General features: G+C 40.2%; 3 protein-coding genes across 4 annotated transcripts; 1 reads left to right on the top strand and 2 right to left on the bottom strand.

The window, feature by feature from the left end:
- Positions 1-3,834, top strand: LOC147853345 (cytochrome P450 734A1-like). The gene is made up of 5 exons (XM_087332799.1): positions 1-815; positions 1,416-1,639; positions 1,844-2,082; positions 2,326-2,698; positions 3,130-3,834. The coding sequence occupies exons 1-5, from the start codon at positions 515-517 to the stop codon at positions 3,586-3,588; spliced, it is 1,596 nt and encodes a 531-aa protein (XP_087188925.1). The 5' UTR covers positions 1-514; the 3' UTR covers positions 3,589-3,834.
- A 1,334-nt stretch (positions 3,835-5,168) lies between these two features.
- LOC147853344 (DEAD-box ATP-dependent RNA helicase 3B, chloroplastic-like) lies at positions 5,169-10,440 on the bottom strand. 2 transcript variants are annotated; one of them, XM_087332737.1, is made up of 12 exons: positions 10,294-10,440; positions 9,534-10,048; positions 8,846-8,976; positions 8,150-8,564; positions 7,921-8,019; positions 7,610-7,834; positions 7,143-7,520; positions 6,775-6,915; positions 6,596-6,691; positions 5,906-6,109; positions 5,763-5,875; positions 5,169-5,565 (listed from the first exon to the last, which is right to left on the bottom strand). In XM_087332737.1, exons 2-12 carry the CDS (start codon positions 10,032-10,034, stop codon positions 5,562-5,564), a joined length of 2,307 nt encoding a protein of 768 aa, XP_087188863.1. In that variant the 5' UTR covers positions 10,035-10,048; positions 10,294-10,440; the 3' UTR covers positions 5,169-5,561. The 2 variants fall into 2 exon arrangements, with proteins under 2 accessions (XP_087188863.1, XP_087188862.1); XM_087332736.1 differs by having other exon boundaries at positions 5,763-6,109.
- A 2,015-nt stretch (positions 10,441-12,455) lies between these two features.
- Positions 12,456-19,258, bottom strand: LOC147853343 (uncharacterized). Its single transcript, XM_087332964.1, has 8 exons — positions 17,534-19,258; positions 17,273-17,405; positions 16,548-16,763; positions 16,264-16,419; positions 15,359-15,872; positions 15,037-15,146; positions 14,807-14,923; positions 12,456-14,044 (listed from the first exon to the last, which is right to left on the bottom strand). The coding sequence occupies exons 1-8, from the start codon at positions 18,826-18,828 to the stop codon at positions 13,706-13,708; spliced, it is 2,880 nt and encodes a 959-aa protein (XP_087189090.1). The 5' UTR covers positions 18,829-19,258; the 3' UTR covers positions 12,456-13,705.

Here is a 19,258-nt window from a genome sequence, read left to right as displayed (position 1 = left end):
CCCACTCAAACATATCAGATTACCTTGCCTACCAGGTCATATTGTCAAGATTTCAACCCTTATGCAATTGTGAATTTCGTGTTTTGCCAATGAATCTTAAGGTCTGTACCTGGCATAGATGGTTTTTTTAAGATCTTTCAACCCAATTCCAGTTTGTTTCTAGAGTTAACCAAAGTCCACACATTAGGCATAGATGGGGCTTTAGAGCCGAATTGGTTTGCTTGCGTTCTCTGTCTCTTGGGGTATTTAAGGGGTTTTATTCTAGGCCATAGATGACCTTCTAGAACTTAACCTAAATCCATTTTGGGGGACCATTTAAGCAAGGCAGCGGATAGCCAGCGGTTCGTGTTTGGTCATAGATGGGGATTTTAGAGGTTAATAAGCCAATTCCAGTGTTGGGCCAATTTTGTAGAGGTTAGCAACCCAATTGCCACTCTAGAGGTATTTGATTGAAAGGTTAGGTTTTTGAGATACAGATAAAGCAGTCTACTACTTCTAGTCATACCTCCAAAAAATGGAGCAGAGGTGGGACTTGGTAAAAGAATTGATACTCACCTTGTGTGTGATTGTGGGTTTTCCTCTGTTCTTCTCTCTATGGAACAACTTTGTGTTGACCATGTGGTGGAGGCCAAAACGCATCAGGAAGGTGTTTGAAGAGCAAAGGGTGCCATGCCTACCCTCTAGCTCCTTGTATGGAAACCTCCCTCAATTTTCACAACTCAATAGAGATGCTAGGACTCATCCCATGCCCACCATCTCCCATGACATCGGCCCTCGCATCATGCCCCACCTCTATGAATGGTCCAAAACCTATGGTAACTCCATATTTACTTACATCTCTCGTTTGAAATGGTTTATTTGAATTATTTTGTTGAGAATCATTTCATTTCTTGATGCATCAAAAGATTTTGCATTGTAGTGAATGGTCATTCATTCTTGATGCATCAGAAAAATATATAAGATCTTCGTTGATTCATGTGATGCAACATACTTGTATACTCATCCTATTATCATATAGCCATAATTCAGATCCGCATCCGCACCATAAACTTGCTTGTGTAATACATTTTATTGCTAGTGGCAAACCTTGGTATGATGTAATGATCGGCAGGCCCCTGTATTTGTATTTCTCACAAATATACATTCAATAAACAGAGTATATATATATAGATATAGATATAGTTATGCTCCTTGATATCATGTGATCTACATACTCATCCACAATGAATGTGTATATTCTGATATACTAAAAACATTCAAAGGAAAGAACATAGACATATTCTGAGATATCATGGGAAGTATAACAAACATGCTCTCTATTGCACGTGCACCTCTACAGGCACCCATATATATATACATGCATACACGTACACATGTACACTGTTAAAAGGGTATTCCTTAACTCGTTTATGTAGGTGCTTCCTTTGTTTACTGGATGGGCTACCAGGCACGGTTTACCCTGACAGAACCAGAACAGGCTAAGGACATATTGTCCACCAATTTTAGGAGCTACCAAAAGCCTAAGGGAAGGCCTACAAACAGAGATTTGGCTGGATATGGATTGGCAGCATTGGAGGGAGAGATGTGGGAGAATCATCGTCGCATTATGAATCCAGCATTTTTCCCAGAGAATATCAGGGTAAGAAGCAAACCTGTTCTTTCTTTTATGTATGTTTAGTAGATAAAACAAGGTATTGCATACAAAGCTCAATGTGATCCTTTGCTGGAATTCCTTAGTTATTAAGAAAAGAGAAGTTTGACATTGTGTGCAATGCATAGTACCCTCTTACAATAAATTGCCTCTATGTATAAAAATTTATAACATCATGAGTGGTATCTTCAGGCCATGATTCCAACGATGGTAGCATGCACAATTGAGATGATGGTGAAGTGGGACACAGGACATAAAACTGTTGTGGAAATCGATGTTCAGGAAGAATTCCAAATGTTGACAGCTGATATCATTGCCCACACTTCTTTTGGGAGCAGCTATAAAGAAGGAAAGCAAGTGTTTGAAATGCAGCATGAGCAACAAATTTTCTTCCAAAAGGACAGTTCTACTGTATATATACCTGGTTCAAGGTGTGAATTGGCATGCAGACTTTGCGTTTTCACCTTTTCAACATTTTTTTATTTTACTTAATTTTTTGACAACTTCATTTGCCATTATTGTTAGCTTCGGATGTGTTCCGCATCTATCAAAGAAACACACAAAGATTTAATCCTTACATTTTAGTTCTATTGTGGCAGATTTCTCCCAACGGCTGCATCTATCAAAGAAACACACAAAGATTTAATCCTTACATTTTAGTTCTATTGTGGCAGATTTCTCCCAACGGCTGAAAATCGCTATCGATGGAAGCTTAAGAGAAAGATATACAAGATTCTTAGCCGACTTGTTACAAAGCGGTTGGAGTGTTCAGATTATGGCAATGATTTGCTTGGCCTGATGATAGCTTCCAATAAAGGGCAACTCCAAGGCAATAAGAAGAAATTTAGAATGGGACTTGATGAAATTGTAAATGAATGCAAAACCTTCTTCTTTGCTGGGCATGAGACAACCTCTACATTGTTGACTTGGACATTTCTACTTCTTGCAAGCAATCCTCATTGGCAAGAGCGAGCAAGAGAAGAGGTGCTCACTTTGTGTGGTTTGGAAGAGCTACCGACTGCAGAGTCTATAAACCGCTTGAAAGTTGTAAGTGGTAGATAATCGTATTCTGCTGCTTCTTAGAGTGCCACAGCTTTATGCATTTGACAAAATGCAACTGATTTTGTTTGTCATACCCTGCCACATCTAACCAAGCCGTACAAATGAATCAAGAATAAATCTCTTCATTCATTTAGATCATTTGTTGCAAGATGCATAAAGGATAAATTAGAGACGCCTGGACCTTGATTATCAGAAGCAAAATCTTAATGATTTAAACAATAATTTAGAGCATTTGAGGTTTAATTAATCACAATGCCTAAATTTTGATTAACCAGAAGCAAAAACTGTAACTCACGTCCCATCAAAAGGAGTGGCATTTTGGCAATTACTTTAAGTTTGTAGTGTTCTTACAAATAGAATCACATTGTGTTTCCTTGAAAATAGAAGCTCAGCAAAGATCTTTGTTGGCATGGCAGGTAGGAATGGTGTTGAACGAGGCATTGCGATTGTATCCTCCTGCAGTTGCATTGTTTAGGACACCAGTCAATGATACATGGCTCGGGAATATAACTATCCCTGCAGGGACAATCTTAGTAGTGCCAATCCTTCTGTGGCATCATGACCAACAGTGTTGGGGCCGAGATGCAAATGATTTCAATCCGGAAAGATTTGCACAGGGTATCCCCAAGGCAAGTACGGTAAGTGGTGCTTTTATGCCATTCTCGATAGGACCTCGAAATTGTATCGGGCAGACATTCGCTTTGCTTGAGGCCAAAATAGTGCTTTCCTTGATCTTGCGACAATATCGTTTCCGTGTCTCTCCCAAGTACAGCCATGCTCCTACCATCATAGTCACCATAAAGCCACAATTTGGCATGCCTCTAGTATTTGAAAAGATTCAGGATCATACAGCACAGGTAGATAGAATGCTTTAGTGTGACAAAGAGCTTTCTTCAATGTAGATCCCAAGATATATGCTTATGCAAACGTAAAGTATATATTGTTGGTGTGTATATGTTTGTTCATATGTAAAAGATATGAAGTATTATTTAGCTGGATATCATGCTGTTCAATGTCTTGCACCATGGAAATTCATATTTCTTTGGTCAATTGGTATTCACTGCTTGTAGCTGTGCATCTTGATTCATATTAATCAGTACGATAAGCTAGTTTGTGTATAATTAATTGAGCATGTTTGTAGCTGGATATCATGCAGTTCAATGTCTTGCACCATGGAAATTCATATTTGTTTGGTCAATTGGTATTCATGGCTTGTAGCTGTGCATAAATCTTGATTTATATTAATCAGTATGATAAGCTAGTTTGTTAATTGAGCATGCTCGTAGTTTAGAAAAACCTCTTTCATAATGTACCAAATATGAGTGATGAGTACACTGCCTTGTCTGATTTAACGAACCTTAACTACCATGTTTACTTCCTCATTATCTTCGAAATAAGGGCATTTAGATGGCATGAATGCATTGGCACCATCATTATCCTCCCCACAACATCTCAATCAATCCTAAGCACTAAAGTACCCGTACTTTTAAAATGCTGGTGGTTGCCCACAACAGGATTTCTGGTAATTTGAGATTTTGGTGTCTTTGATAAATACTTTAGTGTTTTACCCTAAGTGTTATAAAGATGATGGTAGATGCCATTTACATTTAAATTTACCTATGAATCTCTCGTTAAAGGCATTAATTTGATACAGACCCAAAACTCAATCACCTCTTATAGAGCACAGAATGAAACCTTTCCTAGCACTAAATAAGAAGTTTATGCTAACTTCTGCTCTCCATCTATTGTGTTGGGTTTAAATTTGGCATAAAAATACTGATAATAGTGTTAGGTTCAGATTTCATCAAACCTAGTATATTTAGAATCATTTTATATAGTAGCTGAACATGAAGCTCTATAGAAACTATACAATGCTACTTCAATATATTAAAGATGCTGCCTCTAAAGACTCATACAAAACTACTTTGATATTAGAGATACTGACTCTTAAGAGAACACAAAGTAGAAGTAAAAATTGTATTGTAACGTAGCTGAACATGAAGCTCTATAGAAAACTATATACCACTAGTTTTATATATTAGAAATGTTGCCTCTAAAGAAACCATACAATACTACTTTGATATTAAAGATACTGTTTCTAGGACAACACAAAAATCGTACTTCAGATATTAGATGACGCCTCTCCATTGATGGTAAGTGTTTTCTGGGATGATTGTTTTATGCACCAAGATAATATAGCATAGATCAAACATTAGGTTTTTGATAGTCCACTCTATTTTAAACTATGGTTTAAAGGCACAGACTGTATGGCAAGATCTCATCGTAGATGTGACTGGACATTAAGGATTGTGTTCCATCTAAATTCTCTTCTCAAGATTGAATTAATATATTGACACAGGAGTCATATTTGGAGCAAGGTGCAATCTTTTGATTTAAACTAGCAATCACATATTCATCCATACTTACTTCCAAGTAGCTAAAGGTGGCCAGCAAATTAGCTTCATAACAGAATAAAACATAAAACTGCTCTAACATCGAGCATTGCATAGTGTATTGTATACCAGCGCCTTGAAACTTGACTTGGCTCTTCACTGTCAATATGCTTAAAAAATGCATTACTACACGAAACAGATAGCTGTATTTCCTTGGTTTATGTCGTGGGCAGGACATGTTATAGAAGCAGAGTTGCAAGAAGAGATCTGTCAAACCCCCAATCATGGATTCAATAAGCTTTGCAAAAAGGCCTGATGCACAAGCTTTGAATATGAATGATTTGTAAAACAAACCAATATAACTCAATATAGAAGCTTCTAAACAGATGAATAGTTAGCACTGGGAAATTCTCAGCTGCGTGAGCATTATGCCTCGGTGACTCTCAAAATAGCCATCACCTGCAAGAATTGGCACCAGCTCATTTCATGGTGGATATAAAAAGCATGTGAAAAGAATGCACAACATCCTGGAGCATGTGGTACGAATACAAGCAAGAAAATCAACATGCACATGCAGCATATATGAAACACATACTTAATCATTATGGAGCATATGAAATTATCATCAAGGTTATGAAAAGCATATGATCTCTAACCTTGAGCTTGGGCTTCTCGAGCCACTTCTCCGTCCACCAGATTCCCCACCCCAAGAGCTTCCACTTCTGTTTGAGCTTCCACTCCTATCACTCCACGAGCTTCCACTTCTGGAGTTATCACCCCATGAGCTTCCACTTCTGGACTTATCACCCCATGAGCTTCCACTTCTGGAGTTATCATCCCATGAGCTTCCTCTTTTGTTATCACTCCAACTACTGGAACCCCTGCCTGATCCATATGATCCACGACCTCTCATTGGTCCACCACGACCAGAGCGGGGGCCACCCCGCGAAGAAAACATTCCATAACTATCCCGAGGAGCTTCAGCATATTGAAGTCTTGGCAACTAATGTAAAAAGTAAAAATACTCTTCAGCATACTCTCTTGAAAGCTGTACTCTCTCTCTCTCACTCACTTGTTTACACCACTAATATCACACAGAAGATTCTCTATTACCCATTGTCAAGCTTCTTATTTATTAATGATACAACTTGAACAATCAAGAGTTACAATAACCCACGATATGTTACGAACACCTTGAACAAACCCAAGATCGACAATTATCATGTTTTACCACCCAATGTCTCCCCTCTTTCTCTCTCCTTTTCCTATGAGAGCTACAGCTTAGTGGTAAGCCATATTTTATACTGGAACTACACCAGGGTTCAAATCTCACTAATACCAAGAACGTATCGGGGTTGAAAATATGACCTTGTGTCTGCTGGTTAACATACCAACTAAACTACATCCACCTGTACCTATTCTCTCACATGGATGGATCTCTGATCTATTGACTCCCAAAAGTTATAACATTCTCCTGCTAGGAACCTACCTTTGAAATTGCTTGAATCTCATCACCAGGTGGTAGTGGGAGAGCAAGAAGTTCTTTCGCAACATCCTCAGGAAGGTCAAAAACAGCACCCATGCCCTGTTTACCCACAGAAGAGTTAGAGACGGCTATTCAGGAAACACTATAAACTCCAGGACATTCAAGAGGAAGCTTCACTTCACCTCAGATGAATCCAGCATTTGTATCTTGCCAACTTCATCAGTAGCTCTCTGACAGATTGATGCAAGTGCTCCCATAACACCCCCAGGAGACAAGAGCCCACTTCCACCACGGGTCCGTGTAAATTGGAGTGTCATCCATCCCTTAAACATAAAAACAGACATTCATCAAACCTATATGAAAACACAGAGCAACAAAAAAAATAAAGAAAGATTTACTTTAAAGTTTTCAAACAGCCAAAATGGCCTGTGAGGCTCCAATGAGACAATGCAAGAAATGATATGAATATGTTCTCAGATGATTGCAAAAGCATAAGTTGGCAATCATTGGGAAAAGGTGTTAGAATTGAGAAACAAGAATGAAATCCTACCTGTTCGTGCGTAATCAAAGACCTAGATGCTGGCGGTTGCGTGAATCCACTTAAATGAGCAATGGCTGCAGCTAATGCATCAGGACCTTGTTCCTGAAGGAGGCTTTGAGCTACAGGAAGAAACACAGCTGTCAACTCTGGATGAACCTTGCTTAAGGCATCTCGGGCTTGTTCAGATGAGGCTGTGAGCACATCTTCAACAGTTGGCGCAGCAATGGGCTCAAATTTGCAACCAACGTCCCTCTCAATGGTTCTCAGTGTTCTTGTCTGAGAGTTTGCATGTATCAATATAGCTGTCCCACCTTTGCCAGCCCTCCCTGTCCTCCCCGAACGGTGGACAAATGTTTCAGGATCATTTGGTGCTTCATAGTGAATAATCTGCATGCAATTCCAAGTTATCAAAACGCACAATTTTCTCAATCATAGTAAATCATTTATAAATAAGGGGGGAAACGAAAATATCTCACAAGATCAACATCTGGGATGTCAAGTCCTCGAGCTGCAACATCAGTTGCTATTAATACTGTGAACTTCCCACTTCTAAAGCGGGAAAGAGTTTTCTCCCTTTGAGCTTGAGATATATCACCATGCAAAGCTTCTGCTCCGAGTATCCGACTCATCGCCATGGAAACCTCATCAGCATCCTTCTTTGTTTGTGTGAAAACGATAGTCTTCCCACCCTTTCCATATACCTGCATTGCCACAATTTGCAAATACGTTAAAGAACTGAAATAGAGCCAATGATAGAGAGTATACAATGTGGTGCATTAGGGTTTACCGTTATAAGGTCATTCAGGATAGAACGTTTTGCAGCTGGTGGACAAGCTATTGAGAACAGTTTGATGCCCTGTGCAAGTTTTTCCTTAGAGTCTCCAACCTGCAATCAAAAATTCAATTGTAAGGAAGGGCGCAGATCACTTAGAAAACCTTGAAGTACTCCAAAAGTTCTTAAACATAAGTTATTATGCATAAAACTCCAAAACATCTATAGAGTGAGGAAAACTTGCCAGATCAATCTTCAAAGGGTTCTTTAAATATTTCCTCGAGATTTGGGAAACCCAAGATGGCATGGTGGCAGAAAACAACATACTTTGGCGCTCTGACGGCACATTCTCAAGGATTTTCTCAACATCTTCAGCAAAGCCTATGGCAAGCATTTGATCAGCTTCATCAAGAACAAGATATCTAACTTCATTGAGTTGTAAAGAGCCTCTTTCAATCAGGTCCATAATACGTCCCGGAGTTCCAACCGCAATATCAACCCCACTCTGCAACTTCCTTTGTTGCCCCCCAATGGGCACTCCCCCATAAACACAAAGGGTGGACAATGTTGGTGCAGATTCCATGAACTCTTTCTCTACTTGCATCGCCAACTCTCTGGTGGGTGCGAGCACGAGTACACGGGGGTAACGAGAGAAGCGTCTGAAACAGACAATTCCACCTTCAGCTCAGATATAGAGAAGAGGAAAGATTGTTGAGTTAAAAGGTATATACAAATTAGGGGAAAACGCCCAAATACCCTAATGTTCTGCATATTTACCAGATACCCTTTAGTTCCAAAACATTGCAACAACGCACCCCTCTGCAGTAAAAACTTTAACGATACAGAGGGGTGCCCTGTCCTTTTTGAAAATTTAGGGGTATTCTGATAAATATCCAGAAAGGTTGGAAATTATTTTTTGATGTTCGCCCAACAAATTTACCGTGAGCTATTTTGATTTTCTTCCAAAAGATTCTGAATGATAGGGATGCCGAAAGCCAACGTTTTACCCGTGCCTGTCCTGGCTCGACCAATCAGGTCGAGTCCTTCAGTTGCAGGTTTGAGAACTGCCTCCTGCACATGTCAACATCTCGATAAATCAGATTAATCAAGTCGAATGTGCCATGATAACGTAGGAACAAAATGACATAAATTCATGCTCTTAATAGCAATGAAGGCTTCAACAGGTCAAAATCATGTATACAATGACATGAACCAAAACTAAGAATATAATATCTCTAATAGAAGTAGCCTCAGAAAAAGCAGTAGATTTTTGAGAGCTCACGTAACTGTACATGCTTTGGGAGCTGATTTAGTACTTTACGAGAGCTTTATCAATCCAAAAATAGCATACCTAGTGACATAAACCCAGCTAAGGCGTCATACTCTAAGATAAGGTCAACCTCTAATGGCAATGGCCTGAGATAAAGATAAGGTGCCATAATCACTGGCCTCACAGCTTACAAAACATCTTCGGAAGTTTGGAACCTATGAAATAAATTACAAATTCGGGAGCACTGAGCTTGTGAATAGAGCATGATTTTGGAATCTCATGAACTATATGCAGTAACTTTGTGTGAGCTTCCACATCGATTAATTATCATGATCATAAGGAGAAGAAGAAACCGTACCTGGATAGGAAATAAGTGTGTGATTCCCCGCTTTCGCAGCGCATTGACGAGCTCCTTCCTGAGGCCCAAGGTGGAGATATCACTACCAGTGTTCGATACCGGAGTGCTACTCTCTTCTCCATCACTCATATCCACACTACTTCTACTCCCAATTCTCTGAGAGAATTCCTTCAAATCCTTCTCAGAAACAGCATAATCTGCCATAGCCACAGCAGGTCTCTTCCAAGAATCGTCATCAGAAACATCTTTCTTCGAATGATGGATGCGAGAAGCATCCATTCGAACAGAAAAGCATTGTGATGACCTAGAAGAATGTGATAGTTGCCCTGTTCCAAGTGTAGAATGATGTGAAACAACCCGAGCTATATCACCTACAAAGGAAGAAGATAGCATACTAACGACGCTTCCAGAGGTCCTCTGGGACATGATTACTCCTCTGCTGCTTCCCATCTCTAGCGACAGAGCTTGGAAGGTATGAGCAGAGCTTACTGAAGGAGCCATGGCAAGAGCTCCTCCTGCGAATAATCCGACGACAACCCAACTCTCAGAATTAAGGTTTCACAATTGGGTCAAGAAGGTTTTCAACAAAGATGAAGTTTTTGAGGCCATAGGTGGAAGCTCTGTTCCCAAGCGGAAAAAAGCTAACCTCTGGCGGTAGAGAGAACAAATCAAGCAAACATGCATGCATTTTGGGGGGGGGGGGGGGGGGAGAGAGTACAATCAAATGAGGAGGAGGAGGAGGAGGAAAGAGAAATTTTACCTGTTGATGAGATGAAGGAACAGAGAAGCTATGGAAAGCTTCAGCGTGGGGTGTGTGTTCCTCTTGAGAGCAGAGCAGCACTGGTTCTGTGGAGGTTTCTCTCTCTCTTTATTTCTAGATATTTGGGGCCAAATTTATAGACACCTCTCTCTCTCTCTCTCTCTCTCTCTCTCTCTCTCTCTTGTTTATTCTCTTCTTGAGCTTGGGCTTGCAACAAACAATGCCAAGCCACACAAGCTCTCCTCCACATGAGAAGATAAGCCCTCTCTCTCTCTCTCTCTCTCTCTCTAAAGTGGAGAGTCTAGGTCTAACTCTAAGACATTGGCCCCTTTCACACCTGAAAATGGACACCTCCCGATTTCACGCTCACCGAAAACACAACCTATCTCCGCTACTGAATCCGATGAACTAGCACCTCCCCTCTTGTCAACGTGGACGAAACTACATGTCATCACGTCCTCCGCACTTCCCCGATGCAGACGGCACCCTAACACGAACATGATGTATGATGTTATGATAGTGGGTAACTTTCATTACATTCTCTAAGTGACAAATGGTTAGTTCTGTCGGCATCATTGCTTACGAAGCAATGGCTCGTTGATTATGTATGGTGAAGAGCTATCATAGTATTTAACTATGAGTTGATGTTTTCTCTAAGTTCCCCTATAGAGCTCTTAGGCCTACCATATATCTTCAAATATATTTTAACGAATTGATCACATTGATTGTGCATCGGGTATGCACTTGGGGTGATGGACAACTGGAGAGCGATGTTGGACCTAGGATTTCTATATACAAATAGTTAGATACCCTTTGTATTTGTTTGTTTTGTGGAGAAATATATCCTTGCTTTGGCCATAGATGGAGGGCTTCTATTATTGATTGGACATTGTGTTATAAAAGGTGTGGTATAGTCTAGCCGGCAACAACCAATATATCAAAATAATTTGCTAGAAATATTGAGCTAGAATTGTTTTTGGTAATAAAAAACTAATTGACCCAATAAAATAGAAGAACCTATTTGGGAATGGGCTCAATTAAGAGTTGAATATGAATTGAATATAGGATATCTAGATAGAGCAGGTAGTGGAGGCAAGATCATCACCCACACCTATAAAAGCTCGTGTGACTCCTCATTTGAGAGGAGAGGATAAGGTGTGTCATTTGTGCAAGATAATAATGTTGATTATCATTAATATCAACTACTTTATTGAGTGCATGTATACCCTTCGTCGATTCTTCTCATGTGGACGTTAAAAAGATATCTATCAATTCCTAACTTTAGTAATTATTTCATTGAATCATGAATGTTAATTGTTGAGTAATTGATTAAGTACATAAAATGTGGTGCTACGTGTATGTGTGATAGGTTAACTAGTAGGCCCATTATATCATGTCCAATGGCATGCTTTAGTAGCATTTTGATTAGCTAGAAGATGAGATGATTTATACTCCACGATTGACCTCCTATGTCGAGTCAACCCATGTTGCTTGCAGACAAATGGGGAGCTTGACAAAGACACCCATCGGCTTGATGGCCAACATGAAATGGACTCTCATATTGACAACTTCATTACAAACACCACGACCAACACCTTGGCATTGGTGCTTGTGGTCAAATATGTATTTGGCTCCATAACTCAATCCTTCTACAATGTTTACAAGCATGTAGTGGGATTATTGGCCTTTGACCCAAGGGTTTTCATCTAGGACACGAGTATTGAATGTCGCTTTACTCTTGTTTCTTTCATTGATCGCACTTTTAGTTCGTCAATTTCATGATCTTGAGAGACCCAAGGGTAAACTTCTAAGTTCCAACTAGTACATCGCTTGAGAAGACTATTGAATTTACACCCGCTTGATTTAATCATAATTCATAAACCTTTCTTAAAAAATGCAATTTTTCATCCATGAATCGCTTTTTAATATTTATGGTTACCTCCACATGTTTATAATGATAAAGGGACTTGCAAAAATTGTTTTTAAATATTACTGTAGAAATTGAGGTTGAGTTTTTGCACAAAAATGAGCGACTCAAAAGTTAATGATTTATACCCATTTTCCCAATATGAAGCAATAGATTTCTAGAAACGAAAGCAAGGTGACAAGTTATGGTTCAACAATTGGATGGATATATAATGCCAAAGGTTGCACAATAGGAATGAGGTGGTATTGGATCCAAAATGCTTGAATCAAGAGGAGTAATACAATTGTAGTGGTATATATGTACATGCATGAGCTTAAAACAAGTGTAGTGGTATATACATGATGAGCCTAAAAATGCCCAATCGAGGGTTCCTCCAATCTTAAAGAAGGAAGTGATCCTCATAGACTTTGGCAAACTTAGGTCAAGGAAAAGAGTTTTGATACAAAAACTAGTGAAGAATTTGAAGAGAATGTACGTGTAATAGATAATGCCAAATGTTGCACAATAGGAATGAGGTGGTATTGGATCCAAAATGGTTAAATCAAGAGTAGTAAAACGATTGTAGTGGTATATATGTACATGCATGACCCTAAAACAAGTATAGTGGTATATACATGATGAGCCTAAAGATGCCCAATCGAGGGTTCCTCCAATTTTAAAGAAGGAAGTGATCCTCATACACTCTTGTAGACTTAGGTCAAGGAAAAGAAGATTTGATACAAAAACTAGTGAAGAAATTGAAGAGAATGTACATGTATGGTTTCTATACAATTGAGTGACCTTGAGGGAGGTTGAAGCAGAAAGTAAGACACATGATGGGCATATGCTTGAGAGTTTGTACATTGTGACAATGCATATGCTCTTATCAATAGGAAACTATCCCATAGGTTAAATATGGAGAAAGTTGATCATTGGATGAAAATAATTGGGCAACCAAAACTAGTTCTAGGGCATGGACATAAGTAGGTAGGTAGCACTATGTGGTGGTGTTTTGGAAGAATCAGAGAGCAATTGATCGCCATAAGTCAAGGTGTTGTCAGAGAGACTTCACTGATCAATGAAAGAATCGAGCAAGCAAATTGGAGACTAGTTTTCAGGATAGAGAAGCGTGGCATAACGCAAGTCAGATGTCCTTTTGCTATGAGTGGGATGCAAATTAGTTGGTGATGACTAATTGATAAAAACAAATCGAGCAAACTGGAAACTAGGTTAGAGACACAAGTCAGAAGTTAGTCGTCGTGTTGCTTTTCTTGTGTGGAAAGTGGATTGGTCAGCGACGAGACCCCATTGGCGCTTGTGTACTTGGGGGTGCCAGGCCATCTCTTAGATCAACAATCTTACCAGAGCAATGGTGTGAAAAACCTGATCATGAACCTTCTGAACGGGGGACAATCTACCATATCAATGGTGTGAAAACTCCAATTGCGAACCTTCTGAATGGGGGGTCTAAAAGTCTATGAGTGACAATGATACGGGTCCATCTCTTCATTCAGGCATCAGGTGGAGGTCCCGGAGGTTCTGCAAGAAAGTGTGACCCACGGGGGAATTCGATTTCACGAAGATGGCGGGGTAACCGAGCGGGGACCGGATCTTGACCAAGGAAGGCCGGTGAGAGTAGAGGGTGCCCGTCCATACGTGCGTCCATTCGTCTGGGGACGACGGAAAATATGTCCACACGTGTCCATGGCCCTTGTCCAACACTGGGGCCACCATGATCTCACTGCCCACCAGGAATTGCTGATAAGATATGGCCAAGCTCCTTGGGTCTTCCCAGTAATGAAGAAACAATGGTCGCACCACAGGTAGCCCTAATGATGATGACTCCTGCAGACAAAAGAGAGAGAGAGAGAGAGTGTGTGTGTGTGAGTGAGAGAAAGCCCACAAATTTGTTTCATGAAACTGAACAAAAAAAGCCCATGTCTCTATTCCTTTTCAATCCATTCAAAAAAAATAAAATGGTCAATGATTTCCTAGGTCAAAGAATCATTAACAAACTTGATGGGTTAAAATCAATGCATACACACATTTACTAGTTCGAAGAATCATTATCAAATTTTGATAGTTAAATGCATACATAACTTTACGAGTTTAAACAATCATTAACTAATTCTCTGGATAAATGCAGACATTGCTTTACCTAGCTCAAATAATCATGAACAAATCTGCCTGTTAAATGCAAGCTTCACTTTACGACTTCAAGAAATCAATAACAAATTCAATGAAAATTTATGGTTGAGTGCATACATTTCCTTTGATAGTTCAAATATTCATCAACAAATTCGATGGTTCAGTAGCATACATACCTTTATTAGTTTGAAGGATCATTAACAAATCTGATGGTTAAACCTTAAGTACTAGTCACAAAGATTCACAAACAAATTCGATGGTCAATTGCATGCATGCATTCACTTGTTGAATAATTGGGGATTTTTTTTTAGGTTAAATTGAACGCATACCAAACTTTACTAGATCAAAGAATCATTAACAGTTCTGGTGGTTAAATGAATATTGTGGCTAGTTCAAAGAATCATTAACAAGATCCAAAGAAACATTTTGGCAAATTTGATTTGTTTGTTGCATACATACCTTCACTAGTTGCTTGCGGTAGAATTCCCATGCTTTGTATACTTTTGCAAATCTTGCAAAATGGTTTAGGCTTGCTGATGATGTGTGGAATTGGTGGTTTGCTGAAGGAATGTTTCCCTGTAAAATGAATGAACAGATTCAACCCTGCTGAACTTCAAGCTCCCAAAACAGTTTGTTTGAAGGTATTTTTCTTTGTTATCTTTCTTTTCCTTTTCCTTTTAGGATCTTACCTCATGAGTTCTGAAGATGGTTGAGAAGGCATTTAGTTCCATCCATCTTAGAAGGAGCTCCTCGCTCCGCCGATATCGAAGAAATGGCATGTCCACTGTGCAATATCCACCTGCAATGCTCGATCTCTCATCCATGTAAGCTTATCCATGGATTTCTTGTATTCTCTTTTGTCTATATGTAAAGAAATATACTGCATAACTGTATGCCTAAACCCTAAACCCTAAATTGTATGCCTAAAATGGATGCATAACTGTATGCCTAAACCCTAAACCCTAACCCTAAACTGTATGCCTAAAATGGATGAATGTAAGCTCTACATACCTATGTCACTGTGGTTGAAAGAAAAGCCAGAGATCCCACCACTGAGCAATCCCACAACAGCACTCTTGATACCGTCATGGCGTTGCCAGCTGACCATCTGGTCTCCTTCCCAAAAGAGGCTCGCCCATCTCGGGCTCTTCATGTACGCGGCTCTCATGAAGAAGACTAACTCATCATCACCATTTTCTTCCACAACCTCCCTGTTTAACTTGGCCCACATCTCAGGGTATCTGTTGTGTGCCGATTTCGGATCCTCGTTCGAGTGAAGCCTTGCATCGAGAGGAAGACTCTCGCCGAAATCGGCCATCCAGCCTTTTACCCCGGTTTTGATCATGCTATGCATCACTTCTTTCAACCATTCACATGCTTCTTTGTTTGTCAAGTCGACCATGGCTGCGTCGAAACTTGTGTTAGGGATCATGTAAGGAGAGCTGCTGCTCGGATGAGCGACCAAAAATCCTCGAGTTTTCGCTTCTTCAAATAGGTGGCGATTCGTTTTAATCTTTTCATCCACCTGACCGACATAACAACAAGCACAATTGTTGTTAGATTTCATGGATGAGGATGGATTTGCTTAGTTTCTTAGATTTCATGGATGAGGACGGATTTGCTTAGTTTCTCAGATTTCATGGATGAGGATGGATTTGCTTAGGTTCTCAGATTTCATGGATGAGGATTGATTTGCCTAGTTTCTCAGATTTCATCTCTGTTTTTATAGGATGGATTTGCTTAGTTTCTCAGATTTCATCTGTACTTTTTTTTTTCCACAGAACAAGAGGTGTAATTGTTTTATTTTTAGAATTCATTGATGGCTGCAGATTTGCTAGTTTTCAAACTGCCAATATAGTTTTTAGCTGAAATTTGAAAGATGCGAGATAGTTTGGAGTTTTATATATTGCTCTTACAGAGGCAAGGAAAGGATTAAGGTAAGCCATGGTGTTTATGCCCTGGTCCTTGAGGTCTTTCACGAGTTGATTCCATCCAACATAATGGTCTTCATCAGTCTCCCAATTCCACCATAGCTGCCAACCTATGCTGGTCTTCCTTTGCCCAACCCAATCCTGCAAGGAGAAAGTGAGCAAACATGAGAATAAGCGAAATTATGTTGCTCTGGAAGGAATCTAGGCTGAATTTGATAAGGGTCTGCTCTCGCATGGATAGCCAGGAATTTTTCATGTGACCCTTATACCTGTAACCAGAATGCAGAGATGGGCACATCCGCAGCCTTGAGTTCCTTCCACATTTGGCGAACTGCTTGAGAGCCTCCTTGCATGCCTACAATAGCCCCTTCCAGGATCCAATCTGGGAGCTCTCTCATCCGGCCAATTGCTTGGGTATACCTCTCTATGAGCTGCAATGGGTTTTGCCCATGCACTATCCTGCCATGCATTGCCTCTCCATGCAACTGGTAAAAATCAAAGAGATCAGGTATGATCATACTTCACACCCATTATCCGTGTAAGCAGTGCTCACATGTAGCATGTATGTATGGATGCATGGATGTATGTGTGTGTGTGTATGCATGTATATGTGGTGTATGTATGTATGTATGCATGCGTTGCCTCTCCATGCAACTGGTAAAAATCAAAGAGCTCAGGTATGATCATACTTCACAACCATTATCTGTGTAAGCAGTGCTCACATGTAGCATGTATGTATGGATGCATGGATGCATGGATTTATGTGTGTGTGTGTGTGTATGTATGTATGCATGTATATGTGGTGTATGTATGTATGTATGCATGCATGTATATGTGGATGGATGTGTGTATGTATGCATGTATATGTGGTGTATGTATGTATGTATGCATGCATATGTGGATGAATGGATGGATGTCAACATCAGTGAGAGGATTTGTATGTTGAAATCCCTCTCTATGAATTAAAATCTACTCAGAAGTGATGGGAAGGTACTTGGATTTGCACTTTGTTCGGGTTCGTGAGATCGAATACTGAGTAATTGTACTCTTCGAGGAACACGCATCGAGATTTCGATGTGATATAATAAGGCACAGGGGCATAAGTTGTATGCCAATCACCTCCAGATCTGGAATGGATGTAAAAGAAACACAGCATGTCAAGAATATATAATCAAGTAACTATGGTCAGAGAGTAGAGATCTGCAATACCATGATTGATCTTTTTTTGACTGAATTATGTTAAATTAGGTGATACCTCTCAGCTACCAAATTTACTGCTGCTGTGATGGGTTGATCACCCCTCCCTAGCCCTTGCTCTTGCACCATGATGGGTACTCTTCTGCCCTTAAGGTTTAAGTAGGAGAACTGTTCACCAAATCCAAAGAACCCCTCATCCTCCTCAGCAGCATATGTCAGCACAACCCTGTTCAATTTCCAGTTAAGCTGCCTTTCTCCCATGTACCCAGCTGGCTCCAGAGAAAAAGCAGTATAATTTGGGTGCAACAACTTCTCATAGCTATTTCTTGAAGTAAAATCCTGCTTTTCCACCTGCACCTCTTCTTCATGAGCAAGGAGCATATGATCTTTCAGTACAAACATGTCATTTGCTAGCAACCTCTTAAATGTAGCTATGGGTTGCATGAACTTGGCGAAAGTGTAGCGAACACCCGAGTCATATTTGAAGGCAGAGAGAGATCTTCTCGACCAAAGCCATAGCATCCGATCGAGGAGATCCATGTTTTCTGATTGTGTTATCCCAAACTGCGAATCACGATGGTCAGATAATGGCAATCGTTGATGATGATGACGGCGACGACGATACAATGCAAGAGAATTGAGATTGGGAGCTTGCTCCACAGGATGGTCTAACTTTAGAGAAAAGCCCAAATGATGGCTCCTCTTCTCGCCAAAGAATAGCCAGTATCGGACCCCGACTCTAGCGAGCTTGCTTCGATTGGTATCATAAAAGGGGCCCATTTTCACATTATGCGATGATACAAGATAGTGTTTGAGCTGAGCAGAGGCTGTTTCAGGGTCTGCGTAGAGGCAACCGGTAACTATAACGGCTGGTCCTCGGACATCGACCACGTGGCCATCGCCATCTTTAGGGGAATCACAAGCCTCTTGGAAGAATGAAGCAGCCTTCTTTTGCACTTCCAAGGCTTCAGAGGGATTAGATTGATGGTAGATAAGGTCGCTTTGATGAGGCCAGACAACCTGGATTTGCTCTATGGTTTGATGGGTAAGTAGTAACTGAGCCTTGTCATGGATTGTGATAGAGCCTCTGCTTTCTTGAACAATGTCATGACCTAAAGCTCCACTAATGAAGGACTCCCCATGTCCAGTAGACCATAGGTCTCTATGAAGATCTTCTTTGTGATTTATACTGAAATGGCCTCCGTGCTCAGCATGCCATTTGATTAGAAAACCTTCCCCTGCAGTGAAACTCTCTGATTGCAAAGACTTGTGGCAATAGATTAATCTTCCTTTCAAGAACCCTATGTTTGATGGGTCCTTTGGGAAAGGATTATGGAGCTTCTTCACTTTCATTTTTTCACACAAAAAACGGATTAAACCCAAAGGAATCTAGAGAAAAAAAGGGGGAAGCAAAGGAATCTGAGTAATGTTTTAGATGCAATTAGGCCATAGTTTAGGAAAGATTAGTGTGTGAGTAGAAATACAATAAGATTTAAATTGTGGCAGGTAATAAGAGGAATAATGGATTGGATTTGTGAATAGGTAATGGCAATAGGGTCGCGTTGAGAGCGATTCGAAGTAAATGGGCAGCGGACAATCCGAATGCCTAAGAATGATTAGGCAATAAGAAAGGAACAATTAAGCAGCATTGGCTGAGTTAATTGTGGAAGAATGCGTACGTCTCAACAAGAAAGCAGAACGGTTGGAATTTCCTCCCTTCCATATTGACCAAGAAAAGGAAGGAAGGAAGGAAGGAAGGAAGAAAACAAGTAGCAACCTGAAT

This window comes from Azolla caroliniana, unplaced genomic scaffold, assembly GCF_043228905.1.
Source record: "Azolla caroliniana isolate FFs.n. ecotype wild unplaced genomic scaffold, voAzoCaro1.0.p SCAF_17, whole genome shotgun sequence".
NCBI classification, from domain to species: Eukaryota; Viridiplantae; Streptophyta; class Polypodiopsida; order Salviniales; family Salviniaceae; genus Azolla; species Azolla caroliniana.
This window is presented reverse-complemented; position numbering and strand designations above follow the sequence as displayed.